Raw genomic sequence first — 17532 nt, forward strand, 5'->3', positions numbered from 1 at the left:
CAGCTGCATGGTATTACCATCACGAGTACGTGAGCCGCCAGCGGCGACTGGTAGATGGCACCGCCATCGCGAGTGCGTGAGTCCCTGTCAGAAATTTGTTGCGCCGCCCTTGGGCGCAAAAAACGGTGAAAGCTCACGTACAAAACCAGAGGGCAGCACACGACGCGATCGCGCGACCCTGCCCGTGAGCAATCTCCCAACTCATCTCTGTTTTGTACACCGGTGGGATAAATGTGAATCTATAAGTACTGAAAATGACGAACGAGTTAACCGAAAATATTTTAGAGTATATCGATAAGAATGGCAGTGCTAATACTCTAGATTTAGCAGTCATTCTTAAACAAGACCATCAGAAAGTTGTAGGTGCTGTAAAAAGTTTGCAGTCAGTTCCAGATGTAAGACCAAACAACTTATTTACGCTAATGTGATCATTTTATTTGAATTTAATATATATTTGAGTAATATTTAAACAACTTTCTTCTTAACAGCTTATCAATGTTGAGCAAGTAACGGACAAAAAATGGGAACTTTTACCAGAAGGTCAACATGTTGCAACTTATGGAAGTCACGAAGCAGTGATTTACAATGCTGTTCCTGATGATGGGATACCATTGGATGAAATTAAGTCATCGATAAAATATGCAAATATAGGAATTTCTAAGGCACTGGCGGCTGGTTGGATTGTGATTCATGTCGTGGAAGATAAATCTATCGTTAGAAAAAAAGTATCTTCCATCTCGGATACTGTTCAAAATCATTTAAAAGATGTATCAAACATCCCAGATACAGTTAAAGCAGATTACAAAAAACGAAAATTACTTCACCAAATGTGAGTCATTAAGTAATATTCATTTTTTTCAATATCTAAATCTCTGATTAAAAAATATAATATTCTCTTTATTTTATACCAGAACTATAAAAAGTTTGAATTTAAGCAAAGGCGAAAACTTTGCAATAAAACTTGAGAAACAAGAAGCTGACTTAACAACAGATTTACTAGTAAATAATGCTTGGCGTGAAAAGAAATTTAAACCATATAATTTCAATGCTCTTGGTGCCATGCTGGACATCGGGCACCTTCATCCATTACTTAAAGTCCGGGCGGAATTTAGAAAAATATTTTTTGAAATGGGGTAATTCCTCTTTTTCGTTGTTAATTTTTCATAATACGCATAAAAAGAGAACTTAATTCCATCCATGTATGTTTATTACAGATTTTTAGAGATGCCAACAAATAATTTTGTTGAAAGTTCTTTTTGGAACTTTGATGCTCTTTTCCAACCTCAACAACATCCTGCTCGAGACGCTCATGATACCTTCTTTGTATCAGGTTCTTTATGAAATTGCAATTATTATGCCCAGTGACAAGGCAAAAGTAATTAAGAAAGTATCCTTCATCTAATTTTAGAGCCAAGAATTAGTACCAAATTTCCAGAAGAATATCTGAAAAGAGTTAAAAAGGTACATAGCAAAGGTGGGTATGGATCTCAAGGTTATCAGTATGATTGGAAAATTGAAGAAGCCCAGAAAAATCTGTTACGTACTCATACAACTGCTGTCAGTGCTAGGATGTTGTATAAGTTGATACAAGAGGTACATTTTATATTATATGGACTAGATTCTGTTGTACACTGCTCAAATGTGTTCATACAAGTATAGCAATAGTATTTGTCTTTCAGGGTGAATTTAAACCTGTACGATATTTCAGTATCGATCGTGTATTTAGAAATGAAACATTAGATGCTACACATCTTGCTGAATTCCACCAAGTGGAAGGTGTAGTTGCAGACTACAATCTAACATTAGGTGATTTGATTGGCACCTTGTACGAATTCTTTAAGAAACTCGGTATCACACAACTGGATTTTAAACCCGCCTATAATCCGTACACTGAGCCCAGTATGGAAATTTTCTGTTATCACAATGGTTTAAACAAATGGATTGAAATTGGAAACAGTGGCATGTTTAGGCCAGAAATGCTTCTGCCAATGGGTATTCCTGAAAACGTCCGTGTCATTGCATGGGGTTTATCTCTAGAAAGGTTTCTATAATTTTTTTGTGCCTTTTACATTTTTTAAGAAATAACTAAAGTAAATTTTATATTTCAGACCCACAATGATCAAATATGGCATTAACAATATAAGAGATTTGGTTGGACCTAAAGTAGATTTGCAGATGGTGCATGATAATCCAATATGTCGACTGGAAAAGTAAATATACATTTTAATTTATTGCAACATTTTGATACAAATAAATAGTTAGAGCATTGAATGTTTTATTTATCTTCCTCTCCAATTGCCATGAGGTAAACAGTATGAAATTCATATTGCATTATATAACAATAAAACATCTTTAACTTTACTTTAATCTTTAGCAAGTTCTCGAAATTTATAAAAGCTTCTACAAAACAGCATTTCAAAGCCGAAATGGAGTATTTCTTTTAAACTTCAGAAAGAACGCGTTTTCTTTAAAAAATGTTAAACTTATTACAGTCCTTTATTGTTGGAATCAACATCTAAGAAGCAATTACAAGAATTTCATCTACAAAGAGTTAAGAATGTATAATTAAAATTTTCTTAACATTTTTTAAAACACTGAAACATTTATTTCCTTGTTGGTAGAACTGGACCAAGGACTGCACCACTAAAAAAGAAGACAGAAGTGCTTGATCGACACATGAATGTTACATCCTCAAACCTAGTGAATGCGGGAAATGATCTTGATGACAATACTAAAGAGAGATGTACCAAATTGAGTTATGTTCAGATTGACCAACTTATCATATTTTGTAATCCAAAACGTCCGTTATATTCTTTAGAGACGTTGCTTCAATTGGCTAAGAAAGAATTCACAGTATCTGTCTCAATTCATGTCCATTCCTCGGTGGAAGAATATCCTTTACAGCTATCTGAATTTTGCTCTAATTTTCAGACATCTCAAGTAAATGTTGAAATCCCTATAGTTTTAATTTGGAGAGCAGATATTATCGATCCTGTAATGCAATGTTCAGATTTGCAAATTTTTGGAGAAGTTAATATAGCACGATATTTGAACCGCATAATAGAGTTGAAAAATCACAATTTATTAAGATATGAGAGCTGTGGTCCCATTTATGCTGCCCAAATTGACTCGACTTTAGAGAAAATACACAAAATATTGCATGGTGTTACTAAAGACACGTTACGTTGTATAAGTAGTAAATCAAAATCTAAATATGTGTTACGTGATAACATTTCTGTAGTCGATATTGTACTCAATTCTGTGCAAAAATATATTGATAAACTGTGAATATTGTAAAATAAAGATGAATCTTACATGTATTCAAGACATAATTCAATGATTTTTTTCTAGTTTATACACAATATTAGATTCACTTTTTTGTAGTAGTTTTCAGTAGCATATCTCTTCATACATTGAAAAAAAAAAATTGACACGTTATCAAGAATGTTTACAATAATGTTACATAAATTTCATCACAACTTTCAAAAGTATTTATAGGTTTTCCTGGAATATTTATACTAACACCTTTTATGTAAAATCTTAAATTTTAATAAATTAGGTAGATTTATATCATTCTAGTTCCTGCTTTATAGAAATGGGAAGACTGTGGAAAAGGGTCATTAATACATAACACAAATAGTTTATTTTTACAATGTACTTATAAAAATTTTGCTAGAACAAAACGTGTGAACCAAATACATCTGCTATAAACAATATGTACATACATAACTGCAGCGATTATCGATCGTTATTACTGTCGGAAAATACTCAGTTGTAGCTATAAATATAATCGTATATTACTACCCTACTATGTGGTACGTATGAAAAGTAGTATCTGCACTGTAAAGGAGTTCCTGCAATGTGTCAGATATGCATTTTACTTCATATTTTCATCAATTTTATTAACGTAAAAATCGGATATACTTGTATTCATAATCCTGAAAAGAAAAAGTAACAATCGGATAACATGTTAATCACAAACTTTTTGTTATAATTTTTCCTTTTGATATCCACATTGTGTAACTTATTTACAAGTTGCCAAACATATTTATTTAATACATTTGTTATGATTCCATGTACTTTACAACATTCTGTGAAATTCTGTGTTTTCCGTAAATCAAGACGAGTACACATCACCAGAAGCTCCTTAAAAGAATTACATAAATCGTCAATTACCTCGCGGAATTACATTCGTTTGTAAGAATAAGTTTATTGGATATCGTCTCTCTTAGTATTATCCGTCGCTAAGCTTTGGTTAACAACATTCTATTAACATACTGACATCATTTTTGTTCTCACAAACGTCACAATAAGAGGAAATTCTGAATTACCAATATATAGGTGTGTTTCACTTTGTTCGCACACGTATTTTGTTTAAACAGTAGATCAAATATATACCTACATATTTCTTTCATCTATTCTATGGTGTTGCCTCTCAAAATATGTTTACATTTACTTTATTATGTATCAGGTATCCTGTAAACAAAAACTTGTATCCACGTGTTTGGTGCGGTACATCGTCGCAAAAGAAAGTGTAGTGTGTTTTTTTGTAATTATCACATAATTATCTAGCAACGAAAAGAGCGATAAAGATTTTTCAAAAATGTCAATGTTAGTAAAATGAAGATTAGGATTTAAACTTTGTCTATTAGCGAAAATGAAGTGTATTAAAAATACAGAGGCAAAGCCGCCAAACTGGTCTGTGCGGACAGGTACGTTTCATCGCTGCACTAATTTATTTTCTTATCTACGAAAATCTGTAAGTCTATAAAGAGATCTATATAAATTGCTAGTTCTTTTTTTTTTTCGTTCAATACTAGATGAGATTTCATCACGGAGAATTCTTGTTTGAGGTCGTGAGCAAAACATGGATATGTGCAGCCTGTGTTTTCGGGTTTTACTTAAGTTGCATAGTTCCCTTCTCATATTTGGTAAGTCGTGGGAGAACAAAACCATGCTTTTCTACATTTTTCATGTATTGCATTTCACTAGCAACAAGTTTTTACGACGCTACATGTTAAGCAACTTTTTAGTCTCCGTTTTACATTCAGTGAAACACTCGCTTTTGTAACTAAAATTATTGTCTCGTGAATTATTATGAAATTAATCACAAATCTGTAATGGATGTACTAGGATTCATATTCTGTGATCTAAAATTATACAAATAGTGAAATGACTTACTTATGTGTAAATTTAATTCTCTTTAACCTGTTTTCTTGTTGAGTATACTACGTCAGAATGTAACACTTTGGAAATTACGATTTTTATAAAAGTGAATGAATAATGGTTTGAAGTACTTCTGGGATTCAAATTCAGAAGTGCAGACAATTCCGATAAACTTTGTAGTCATGAGCTATGTATCGAAATCAACTTCAGAAGTACGATAATTATGTAAAATTCTAAATATTTAATTATCAGAGACTTATGTTAATTGTATGAGTAATTTGAAGATAGTTTACATTAATATTTTCAGAACTTATAAAAATGCATGTCGTTATATCATATTTTTTGTAGTATACTCAAATATCAGTAAAATCACATAGTTTTTATAAATAAAGTGCTTAGTTTTTACTCGGAAAAAATCATAATGATTGGTTCAACACTGATAGATCCATTCGGTTTAAAAGAAGCTATACATAAAGTGGTTTGAAGAACGAACTAAATGCGAAAAGAAGTCTTAATGCAACCGTTTAAACAAAATTTCCAAAACATACAATTTTCTTTAACATATTTTTTTCATTATTCGATTTCCAAAGTCGGAAGACATTGCAATTTTTATTTTTCTAAATAAACTACGCAATCGCTTTTAACCAAGGTGCAATGCACTTAGTTATTATTTGATTGATGCGATTTAACCTATAAGATAGTTTTACACACGAGGTAAAGTAGGCATATTATTTGAAATAGAACTATTTATCAATGAAGAGAAATATATTCCCAATACCTTACTGTGGAAGTTTTTAAAATTGTAATTAGCGAGTCAGCCTAAAATGCTGATAAATGCAGCTATGTAACTACCTTTAAAAGCAATGTAATATACATACACATAATTATATTCTATACAAAGAGTACAGCACATGTGGTGTAAGTAAATATAATTTTTAAAATACATTAAACAAATTCAAGTCAAGTGAATGCCGGAATGTAGAAAAATGTGAACATGCCACCTAACAATTTCGTTCTTGACGTCTATAGTGGTAACAAATTAATTGGCGCCGATATTACTAGTACTTAACTTTTAAATATTTTCTAAAAATATTTCATCTTGTCTTTTATAATTTCTCTGTTAGATAAAATAGATTTATCCAGAAATCACAGAAAACAATTATTGACACAAGTCTTGTCCTGGAATGTTATTTTTTAATAAAAGACAATTACTTCGATTTTGAAAGTAGGGTAACGCATACTTTTCGATTTTTGGATAAGCTATCAAATTTTCACTGCAGAACATTTTGCGCATGACGAAAATTAACGATAATGCATAATATCCGTAAATATGGGATGTAAGGGAGTTTTACGAAACGGAAACAATTTATACCGGCACATTACAGATAAAACTTACACCACTCAACCTGGCATTTCACGAGTAGCAGAAACAAAACTACCTAATTACTAATTCATAATCATTGTTGTGCGAATTCATGCGCGTTAATCGGCCACAACAATGTGCTACTTATTTCTTAGCTGCTCATGAAAAAGTAGGTACATGCTGCTACAAAACTTGATATTCGTTCAAGTTGTTCAAATTTTAGTATAAAGCAGTAAGCAGTCAAATCTTACAAGCCATACATCGATTGAATTTCAAGTAATATAATACTTTCTTTTGATTTCTATATCATATGTACAGAATGAAATTTCTATATAGAACTTCAATAGTTTCTCGACAATTTTTATCCATATCTGGGTAGTTTCATATTCATAATTTCCATATTTTTGTAAATAACTTTGGTGTACAAAAACTTAAAATCTGAAAGTAGATAGAAAAAAGCGCTGAATACTTCAATTATCAATAACTTCTTTTTTTGAAACTGTAGAAAATACAATACTGTTATTACTTATTAGAGTACTGCAACTATGTGATTGCGACTTATTACGAATGACATAGCAGATATACGTAATCATATCTATTTGACGAACAAATTAGCTGAATATGAGAGTACTCAACCGTGACAAATCCAGATAAAAGGTTAGAAAGAAAATTAATATCCTGATTAAAACACATTTAAAAGTGTACTTAGAATATATAAAGTGTTGTGCCTCATTCTCAATATAATGTTTTCATGTTTTAACTTCGACCTGATCAGAACTTCCTATTCTGGTATTATTTTAACGTTTTCGTTTGTTAATTTAATGTTTCATCTTTTACAATAGTGTAGTATTTCAATTCTCCGTGAAACCCAGCACTCTTCATAATCACTATACTTTCACTAACAAATACAGATAATGCAAAAGAATACCATGTTTCATCAATGACATTTCTTGAGCCTTAAATCAGTTTCATGAGAAATCGTAATTATATCATTTATTTACATACTATGTGTGCTTAATAATTAAAAATGAGTTTTAGGCACTAAAATCAATTAAACGAAATTCAACACTATTATTTCTGCAAACAGAAAGTGGTTTTAGACAATCGCTTCAAATATGAATGAATTTAATGTGATTCACGTAAGGAAATAGAGATGTCAGCTTTATAATGAAAAATGATCTAGAACGTAACGAAGTAAAATGATCTGTGATGCCATTGATTTTTATACATCATTTTACGAGGATACCGTCAGCAGTTAATAACCGAGACACATTTTAAACTTTGTTTCCGTAAAAAGAAATTAATTATGATTTAGGCATAACCTTAACAAATAATAATAATTTATGCATTGCTGCAATCACGGTATAAATTTACACATAAGAAGCGTTTTTTGTAATTAAATTACTTCGAAATCCCCTAGTAACTAGCTTCATGTCCTGCAAGTATGTACAAATCCGCTCCTTCTGATTCCGTCAACGTGCCTGTGTGAACTAAGTGGCTCTCCAACATCACAACCCTACAGACGCAAATAATTGTTACACAAATGATTGTTAACTGAAATATAATGTTATACAATAAAACGATTACTTACTTATCTGAACCAAGTAATCGATACGTTCTACTTGGATCGCTAATCTCTTGTGTGATTTCGCTATTTTTAAAACTTCTTCCTTGCATGCCATGTTTATGAAATGCTAATACACTATCTGGTAAGCAAACTGACGAAAAGATTATAGATTAGTTTTAATAATCACTTTTAAGCATGAGTTTAATAAAGGTTTACTCACTGATAGACTCAATTTGGAAGTTGAAACGTATTTCTGACAACTCTTTCTTGCTGGATCGTGGTTTGCCTTGTAACGTCACCACTTTGACTACATCTACATAATACAAATATATGCGATATATAAAAGATGAGACAATTAGGACCAAGGCATCTTGAAAAAGACTTACTATCATAACATACGAGTATTGCATCTTTTTCGAGTTGTGTGACATTCACTACTTGAAGATTTTCTCTTCTTGGAATCACAGTGGCTGGTGAATTGGAAAAATGTGAACGACAACAAATTAGCGTAAGTATCATAAACGGATGCAAATAGTCTGATATTTCACAAATTAAATTGCAACTAAATTAGAAAATATATTATATTAAGCATTAACATAAATTATTTTCTCAATTCTTTGGTACTATATGACACTTTTAATAAGTACCTGAACCGTCCATATCTTCCAGCTCGTCACTATGAAACCAACTTGCACCCGAGTTCATATTAATTAAATCCAGTTTCAGTTTATTTTGTTGGTAGGTTTGTTTCACTGAAACGCACACCATGGGATATTCCATCTCTGGTGTAATAACCATTTCAAAGACATTTAATGGCGAAGGTAATATGCAGTCAAAATGTTTTAACAGCATAAATTTATTTAGTGGATCATACCACTGCATTAAAAATATTCCCGCTGGCACTGCACCACATAGATATTTATACCTGTGTTATTGAAACAAATTTCATTACATTCATGATACTTAAAATGTATAACAAAATATAATGAATGATAATTTATGTACTGCTCACCCATTATAAGGGTTTCTACCGACGCAACATTTCGTGCAGCCTTTTGTATCTGGCACTTTAGTGGTCAATGCAAATTTTCTAGGCACTAATCTCTCTGGTATTTTATTCATGTGTAAAGAAAACCTATGCGTTTGTTTACTCTGCATCGCTAACAGATCGTGCCTATACAACTGGGGTGTCTTTCCTACAAATTGAATATAATTACGTGCAATCGACTATGATTCCATGACTCCAATAGTATCATAGACAGCATATCAAATGTCAATGGGAATATAAATTATATTACCGGATAAAGACATGAGCACATCTTTAATAACGTACATCCAAATTGTACGTCTTGGATACAATTGATCGATTGCAGTCTCATGTAATTCGTTGAGGTTTAAATTATAAATTCCTTCTTCAGCTGCAATTAATAAATGTTGATCTCTCGTGTCAGGATGAATCCAACTTGCTGTACAGTGTATCCTCAAAGGACAACCATTAAATACCTATTTATCAATACGATAATAATGTAACAATGTCAATAAGTAAATGAAAAATTATAATATATCTAAAAATTCGGCTAAAGTTTAATATGGCGAATGTTGACGGGGTCACCAGTGTCAGCAACTACCGCACTGTAAGAACGTACTCGTCACTTGTTCCCGGCACTTCCAAAATATAGTTCATGATCACAATGTTCATTTAAATTCAACGGCAGAAACGTTGTTTCACATCTTTCTAAACATATTTCGATAACATTGTTTCATTTTGGTAATATTACTGACCTTTGAAAAGCATGCTCCCATATGAACCTTTGGCGTAGGAGGAAGTCCGTTACTAATGGGTCTTGGTGGTGTATGCCTTTTCCGATCCCTTCTCCTAGGAGGTACAGGAGGTGTGTCCGATAACAGATCAGGTCCAATTTCATTTCCTTCACCATTACCTGACGTCTCATTGTCACCTGAAAAAAAGAATTGCCCAACAATGACACAATATTTGAAAAGTACAATGTATAAACGGTTGAAGGTGAGTGTCGATGTGAACTAAGAATAACCGATGGTAAAAAGTTAAAGAAAGTAGCGTGCTGAAGGGAAGATGAACCTAGTGAGATGATGTTTAAATAGTGATGCTAAGTAAATGTAAATGTGTATGAATCTAAGTGATGATCACACACATTTTTCCTCAAAGAAGTTCGTTCTTTAGTTATTCCAGGGAGATACATGAAATTGGTAGTCACTTTTATCTGAATTATGAAATAGGACTATGTGATGAGATTTCGGCAAAACATGCACGCAATGCTTGTAACCTATTAGAGTTTATGGGCATGCCCTTAATTCAAGATGCGTGCTCCTACCATTAGTACGTGGGGTTTCATCTCTCGGCCCACTATCCGAGAGTGATCGTTGACGTTGTCCATTGACAGCTGCTAAGGAGAGGGAACCACTGACCAGGCCATACAACTCGTCCACAGAGCTGTGACGCCTGGGACTCGCTTGAGATCCTATACACCGAACCTACTTTATACACTACTGTAGGACCACACCAGAAAATATACAATCCGAATCCTTGACAGTGCATTAACTGTGCTTCTCCAAAGTGTGATACTATCCAATCAGATTCCTTTGTTCCAACGATTCTTACGTGTAGTTGTTTCTAGTAGTAAGCCGTTTGCAATAGTGTTACAGCAAGCGTATTTATATTTATAATGTGTATAAAATTAAATGAATCCTAAATCCTTGACGTTTTGTCAATTTATATTGTACAATTGAAAAATATTACTGTAAACTGGTTAGAAACAAACTAGGGTTGACCATAAGTTATATAAAAGTTTTGTGAGGGTGTACAAATTCTCACGGATATTTAAAGTACTAATGAAAATAAACACAACCTTTTTATGGAATACTACAGAAGTTAATAACATAATAGTAATGGCCCAGAGCAGATACTGATACCACTAATTTAATTAATGGGAAATTGACTAATTTCCATTTTTACAGCAAAAATAAACAACCAATTAGATAAACACCAAAAAACCGATTCAACAGCAATAACAATCAGGAACTTCTATAGTTAAGTACAAATTGAGATATAAATACAAGTATACGTACAATTGATACATATAATAATGAATTTACAAATGCCTGCATTTTGGTTACAGAGCACATTTTTTACTTGTATATAGAATAAATAAGTATACTCACCGGTAATATTAGCATAGAAGCCCCGGTGCACTTCACAATCATTCGATGATTCTCCAATCGGAAGAGTAGCTCTACGAATAAAAATTGTTAATGTAGTACTAATAAAATGTGGTACTGCTTATAAAAAAATGTATAAATTGTATAACAAACACAACTAAACAAGTGAAAGTTGAAATACAATTAAATCATTGCCTACATGATAGTTTACAAAGAAACTATGCAAAGTGCTAATTGTTTAAAATATATTGTAACTATTTTATGTCATTTAGCACAATGTATATAAAAAGGTGAAATAATATATTGTCAAATGTGTAGAATTTGTTAATTACTGCAATGGTCCAACTATCTACACAATTTTATTGCTGCAATGATGTACAGACATCCTTTTACGTGCAAAGTATCTTTCCTGGTTAAGACCACTTTACAGATAAACGGTACCTGACATCACATTGGAATCACAATTTCATAATTTTCATTTATATTAATTTCTTATGACATCAAAAGATACGTTGTTTATACAGAACGTTTAATGAATGCAAAGTAAATATTCTGTACATACTTAAAAATAACATTGTTACTTTACTTACTGCATGGAGTATAACCGGTCGCAATGTCCACTAACCATTGACACTGCATTTCCCCTAAACATAAAAAAATGTATAATATTTACTAGTCAACAGTTATTCCAGCATTTCATAAAATCCTTTAAAACAATGAATATCAACATTTCTGATACATTTCTGGTCATATAAGAAATCATTAGGTAACCAGAGATTTTTAAAATATTAGTTTATCATTAACTGACTAATTCCTTCATTCGACTGGTATAAAATATAAACAATTTATTATCCATCAGTATTACTCCTATTTTATTGATTGAATACCATACACATAGTTTAAGATTGGAGATTTAATGCGGAATGATCACAATGAAAAGTATTCCTGTCAATACTTTCATATATTAACTGCCTTTTATTAAACACATCTGTATTTTTTATATATTTCCACCACCAATATGATTAGCGCAAGGACCTCAAGACTGTGCACTATATTTGCATGCTTCAGCCAGAAAAAAATGTACAATTTTAGAGGAGCATTCAAGGGTACACTGAATATTTAAAATAATTAGAAAAACGTTTATAGAAAAAGTAAATCTCAATAAAGAGATTGATTCACGCAATTAATAGATCGTGCTCAATGTCTATTGATGCAACTATTTCTCACAATTTTTAAAATATGCAAACACGTTTTTTATTTCTACTACAAAAACTAACGTTTATCTTAAATCATCGCAATGCATAAATTACCATACACCGATACAATTTCATGTTAAGTACTGAAACCCAAAAACAAATTAGACATTTTTTAAACACGAGTGTTTGCAGGATTTGCAATGAATATGATGGATTTTGTAGTAGTCAGTAAAACGTACAGCATTAGAAAGCATAAGTGCAAGGTGCAAGGGAAAAGGTTACCTGCCAATACCTTAGCAACAACTCCTCATCAATGTACTGCAATAGACTCCTGTTGGGAGAAAGTATTAAAATTACAAACTGATCAGAAAATTAAGGATATATTAGAAAAAGTTAAAAGGTTTTTAAATCATAAAAGGAGAAAGAAACAAAACGTACTATTGTTCAAATCGACTGCAAATAAATTCTTAAATTAAATTAAACTGACAATGTGTTGCATGTCATATGTCTCATAATCATATTATGTGAATACATTGTAAACTATTTGCTGAATACTTTCTTATACAGTGACATATTCGTACTTTTCTGAAGAAAACCGTCTTCATACATAAAATATGATTGCATACGATTACTACAAATTACAAATCAGATTAATTCCCAGATGATCGGAGGTAGGTAATAATACAAAGGTGATCAAGAACAATAGACGAAGGTAAAACATTCGGGTAATAATATACTTACTGGAATTAAATCTACATTACGCCTTTTTTGGTTTTCACTTATGTCATTCAACATGCAACATCATGCAAGAAGCTATATTCATGTCCTGACATGCATAAGTTCCAATTACGGAAGATTTATCAGCAATTGCACCATTTCCGTTTAAAATTAAATACAATCTTATATTCTTTAATGTGTATAAATTACATTTTAACTTAACATCCCTATAAATTTCTTATTCATACATAAATAGATATAGTATTGTATTTATAAATCAATATGAAACGTATTGAAGAATGTTTATCGCTAAATAAAATTTAAGACAGAAGCAGTCCATTAGATCGAAATATCTTGAATGAAAATTACAATATTAAACAAAAACCTGAATGTATCCAACATAGACAACCTCCACAAAACACGATATGCTTGTAGTAATATCATATTAAAAAGGTGACATGTGTTTCACACATGTTTTTTTATTATCCATAAAAGAGATTATTAATGGAATGTAGAAACTTTGTTTAGTGGTTTTATAAAAATATTCTGGAATTTGTGAAGTATTTTTAAACAGTAGATAACGTACACAAATAAATATTGACTTTCAAGTGGTTACAAGTTACTACAGATGCAGTTTATATAACGAATCTCACTCCATTCAATCAAATTTGTTCAGCTCTTATTTACAAACTCGTAGAAATTGTTGTGTTATGTCATTCCGACTGACCTATTATGAATAATGTCAGTCAATAAATATTATGGCAAGCAAACAATATTACCTGAGACTCATATGAAATATCTCTGTGCCAGTTTTGCTCCGGCGTGACTGTCTACTATCTGTACTCACATCAGCATCAAGTGTACTATCGCAAAAATAAATCATTTCACTTTTGTAAATTTTTGTTTATATCATATGCGATATTTTGAAAGCATTACAGTATTGCAGACATTAAAGAAGTATAAGCGAAGCCTTTTCGAAAGACCGTCTTGCCATAGTGCATATATTTTAATTTTTGCGACACACTTATGATGCTAGAAAATTGGGAAATTAATTGAATTGTTATGATTCAACGTAATTTTCTAAAAAGTCTATGAAGTACATGTCTTCAACACTGGTACTCTAATTATTTAAACCAGATTTAGTATTTTCAATTTGTAACGATTATTTACAATGTACCATATCAAAAGTTTTCATTTCAATAGAGCCAGTAAATTTTAATATAAGCTTAAACATGCAAAATGCAAATTAAGTGACAGACTTGTACAGCTCTTGCACTATGTTGCATGATATTGCTGCTTTGCTGAAAAACATTACAATATTTAATTTCCTTCCAGCTCTATTTGCTACTTCTGAGATCAGCAACATAATTGAATAAAACTTTTTAATAACTAAATTCAAGGTTCTCTTATTTACTTATTTATAAATGTTGCACTTTTCTTTGTTTATGCAACATATGATAAAAGCCTCACTGTATGTATTTATATATTTTTTTAAAGAAAAATGTGTAAAAAGTGAAAGCATTTATACTTAAAGCAAGCAAAGTAGCAGTCGACCATATTAGTAGAAGTAAATATCAAGCCTTTTCCCTTCTCCTGGGTTACTGAAATATTTGTTTCTTTTCAGAATATAATTTAGTAATACTCACTTTTCTTGTACATCTTCAAAAGCTGTACCAATTCCACACTCTGGATGAACATCGCAATTGTGAACACTCTAGAAAAAATATGTTTTGTAGGTTTAAACGTTAATTTTATGTTTTAATACTATTTTGTCAATATTTAAAATTGATAGTTCGTTGCTCATTAGGCTTGTGCAATGCAATGTTTGTGAAATATACCTTTAAATTATTCATGATGTCAATAATATCCAAAACTGCATTTCTTTCGACTGTTGGTGAAATAAAATCTCTATATAGGGTTCCAGCATCTAGATTAATTTGATCTGAAAATAATTTAAACAAAAACTGTGTAGTTCAGTAAGTACGAAAATACAAAAGTATAAAATACACAAATTCCCACTTATACCATCACTATCCAATTGAGGAATTGGGCTTTTTGGTCTAGGTCTCGCTGTATGTCGCGATGCAATTCTTTGTGGAACATTTGGAACTGCTCCGTCTTCATCTGCGTCCAAATCAGTAAACATATGACTGGGGTTTGAAACCTTTTGCAACAATTCCAATGCTAATCTTTTATTCATATCGCCTTGGAAAAAGGCATGCTGCAATAATACATTTAACAATGAAATTTATCACATAAAAAGCAATTAGTATAATACAGTAAAACTCAAAAGTGCCTTAATAATATCATTTAACAATGTATAATGTATCATAACATATTTTCATAAATCCAACCTGTAATAACTTTTCTGCTGTTGGTCTTTTTTTGGGATTTTTGGTAAGTGCTACTTTAACAAAATTATGAAACGTTGGACTCCACTTATCACGATCCTTTAAAGTTGGTGGTTTGAAACCAGACTTAGACATGAGAAAAAGGGCACGCATTGGATGCAGATCAAACATTGGTGGTTGTAATTCTGCCAATTCAATTGCAGTAATACCACATGCCCAAATATCACATAATTGGTTGTAACCTCCCTTTCTCTCTACAGCTGCAACCTAGCATTAACCATGTTATCCCATTCAAATATTGTTTGTTAATTTGTATTTGACAGATTTATGAACTTTAAATTCATATTTACTGAAATGTAAATATATACCTCAGGTGCCATCCAATATGGAGTTCCAATGAAACTTTTTCTTTTATTAATAGTTGCTGTAATTTGAGCTGAAACTCCAAAATCTGCCAGTTTGACATCACCAGCTTCAGTCAAGAGTATATTGGCTCCTTTAATATCACGATGCATTTTTCCCATGCTATGTAAATAGGCTAGGCCAAGAAGAGTCTCTCTGCACATGTATGCTATTTGTATCTCCATTAATGGACCAGTTACTATAATACGAGTTGTGAGTTAAATAAAATGCCTCTATTTCAATTATGCTTAACACATTAAAAATATTACAATTTTACATTCACTGGATAAGACTATCAATAATATAGATAATATGTAATAACATATAATTAACTCACTGTGATATATATCTTGCAACGAACCACCTCCGCAATATTCCATACAAATCCATAACTTATCTCTTCGAAGATAACTTCCATAATATGCAATTATATTAGGATGTCTACAATCTTTCATCATCAAAATTTCTTGCTGAATGATTGCAAAATCATCACCTGAAATAAATAATCTCCTAAAAATGAACGTCTTCGTAATGTTTCAATTACTTTTGTTTCTCTTATTTTTACCCTCAAATCATTGAGGAAATCAAGTAATAACTTCCATCGTTCTTATGAAATCACAAAAAAGAAAATATCCCACATGTTTAATTACTTATAATCATTTCAAAACATTGGTTTTAACCTATCTTATACAATGTCACAAAGGTTAATAAATATGAAACTGTTACAAATTACCTACAATTGTGCAAATTATATCTCTTACTCTTAATCAGTAAATACAAACTCTGTCTCGTATCAATGTTATTCAAATATATATAGATTACAAAAAACAATTATCTCTTATCACGATAACATGTGATTAACAAAATGCTCTGATCGACGAAATTCCTTTGATGATTAAAACATAAAAATATATCTCCGCCTTTAGGCTCATTAGTTGCATGGAAAAAAACTCATAAAACTATAATAAAAGCGTTAAAATTATCTTCAAAGTTATAAGCCAATGTCCCAGTTGACAGATTGACCCACCTGGTTCCAATTTGATAACCTTGATGGCTGCTAAGTCGTTCATAGACAGTCTTTTTGCCTGCAAGAATTACAACCTGTTAATGCAACTTCGAATTCTCTGATGATAATACTAAACTATATTGAAGAAAAAATACCTTATAAACATCTCCGTAAGTCCCGCTGCCTATCCTCTGGATGAGTTCATACTCGTCCTGTGGATTTCGTCGGCTTATATCACTAGACAATGCGTTTGCGTTAACTGCCATAACGAATGTCGTTCCGTTAACGCTAATACTTAGAGATCGTAATTAATATTTACAAAGAGTGTTAACGTTACAAAGTAAAAAGACATTTGATCGGAAGGATGTCACTTCTATCGAAACGTCGCCATTGTTCACAATAGCTCTGAGGTTAGCTGCGTTTGAGGGCGCGATAGGCGCGATGCTCCCAGAATAGATCGATCTTCGAGATCGACTTTGAAATTCGATTCTCTCGCAAATTTGGATTTTTTAAATCAGTTATACAGATCCACCCTACGCATGAGCTGAAAACAATCGATTAAACTTATT

The 17532-nt window shown here is 31.7% G+C and overlaps 2 protein-coding genes across 8 annotated transcripts; one reads left to right on the forward strand and one right to left on the reverse strand.

Moving 5' to 3' along the window:
• The first annotated feature begins 196 nt into the window (after positions 1 to 196).
• Positions 197 to 3320, forward strand: LOC105694192 (phenylalanine--tRNA ligase alpha subunit). Of its 3 annotated transcripts, XM_012414637.1 has the most exons (9): positions 198 to 395; positions 489 to 829; positions 912 to 1133; positions 1215 to 1330; positions 1409 to 1593; positions 1680 to 2041; positions 2109 to 2210; positions 2493 to 2559; positions 2622 to 2807. In XM_012414637.1, the coding sequence occupies exons 1-9, from the start codon at positions 255 to 257 to the stop codon at positions 2667 to 2669; spliced, it is 1584 nt and encodes a 527-aa protein (XP_012270060.1). In that variant the 5' UTR covers positions 198 to 254; the 3' UTR covers positions 2670 to 2807. The 3 variants fall into 3 exon arrangements, with proteins under 3 accessions (XP_012270059.1, XP_012270060.1, XP_012270058.1); XM_012414635.1 differs by lacking the exon at positions 2493 to 2559 and having other exon boundaries at positions 2622 to 3320; XM_012414636.1 differs by lacking the exons at positions 912 to 1133; positions 2493 to 2559 and having other exon boundaries at positions 197 to 395; positions 2622 to 3320.
• A 67-nt stretch (positions 3321 to 3387) lies between these two features.
• LOC105694191 (mitogen-activated protein kinase kinase kinase kinase 5) lies at positions 3388 to 17354 on the reverse strand. 5 transcript variants are annotated; one of them, XM_012414630.1, is made up of 21 exons: positions 17119 to 17354; positions 16985 to 17042; positions 16295 to 16450; positions 15924 to 16156; positions 15559 to 15822; positions 15230 to 15425; positions 15043 to 15146; positions 14851 to 14918; positions 13984 to 14067; positions 12780 to 12818; positions 11882 to 11935; positions 11295 to 11365; positions 10448 to 10594; positions 9879 to 10054; positions 9395 to 9599; positions 9109 to 9292; positions 8744 to 9021; positions 8483 to 8566; positions 8317 to 8409; positions 8121 to 8247; positions 3388 to 8045 (listed from the first exon to the last, which is right to left on the reverse strand). In XM_012414630.1, the coding sequence occupies exons 1-21, from the start codon at positions 17227 to 17229 to the stop codon at positions 7946 to 7948; spliced, it is 2832 nt and encodes a 943-aa protein (XP_012270053.1). In that variant the 5' UTR covers positions 17230 to 17354; the 3' UTR covers positions 3388 to 7945. The 5 variants fall into 5 exon arrangements, with proteins under 5 accessions (XP_012270053.1, XP_012270055.1, XP_012270054.1 ...); XM_012414632.2 differs by lacking the exon at positions 13984 to 14067; XM_012414631.1 differs by lacking the exon at positions 12780 to 12818.
• Between the last annotated feature and the right edge of the window lie 178 nt (positions 17355 to 17532).

Source organism: Orussus abietinus, unplaced genomic scaffold (assembly GCF_000612105.2).
Source record: "Orussus abietinus isolate OABI.00-Male unplaced genomic scaffold, Oabi_2.0 scaffold52, whole genome shotgun sequence".
NCBI lineage: Eukaryota > Metazoa > Arthropoda > Insecta > Hymenoptera > Orussidae > Orussus > Orussus abietinus.

Coding starts and splice junctions, on each gene's coding strand:
- LOC105694191 (XM_012414630.1), bottom strand. CDS start 17,229: ATGGCAGTTAACGCAAACGCATTGTCTAGTGATATAAGCCGACGAAAT. Junction 10,595..11,294: donor CTTCTATGCTAATATTACCG/GTGAGTATACTT, acceptor TTCGGTGTATAG/GATCTCAAGCGAGTCCCAGG. Junction 9,293..9,394: donor TGTGCTCATGTCTTTATCCG/GTAATATAATTT, acceptor TTCAATTTGTAG/GAAAGACACCCCAGTTGTAT.
- LOC105694192 (XM_012414635.1), top strand. CDS start 255: ATGACGAACGAGTTAACCGAAAATATTTTAGAGTATATCGATAAGAAT. Junction 1,331..1,408: donor TGATACCTTCTTTGTATCAG/GTTCTTTATGAA, acceptor ATCTAATTTTAG/AGCCAAGAATTAGTACCAAA. Junction 2,042..2,108: donor TGGGGTTTATCTCTAGAAAG/GTTTCTATAATT, acceptor TTTATATTTCAG/ACCCACAATGATCAAATATG.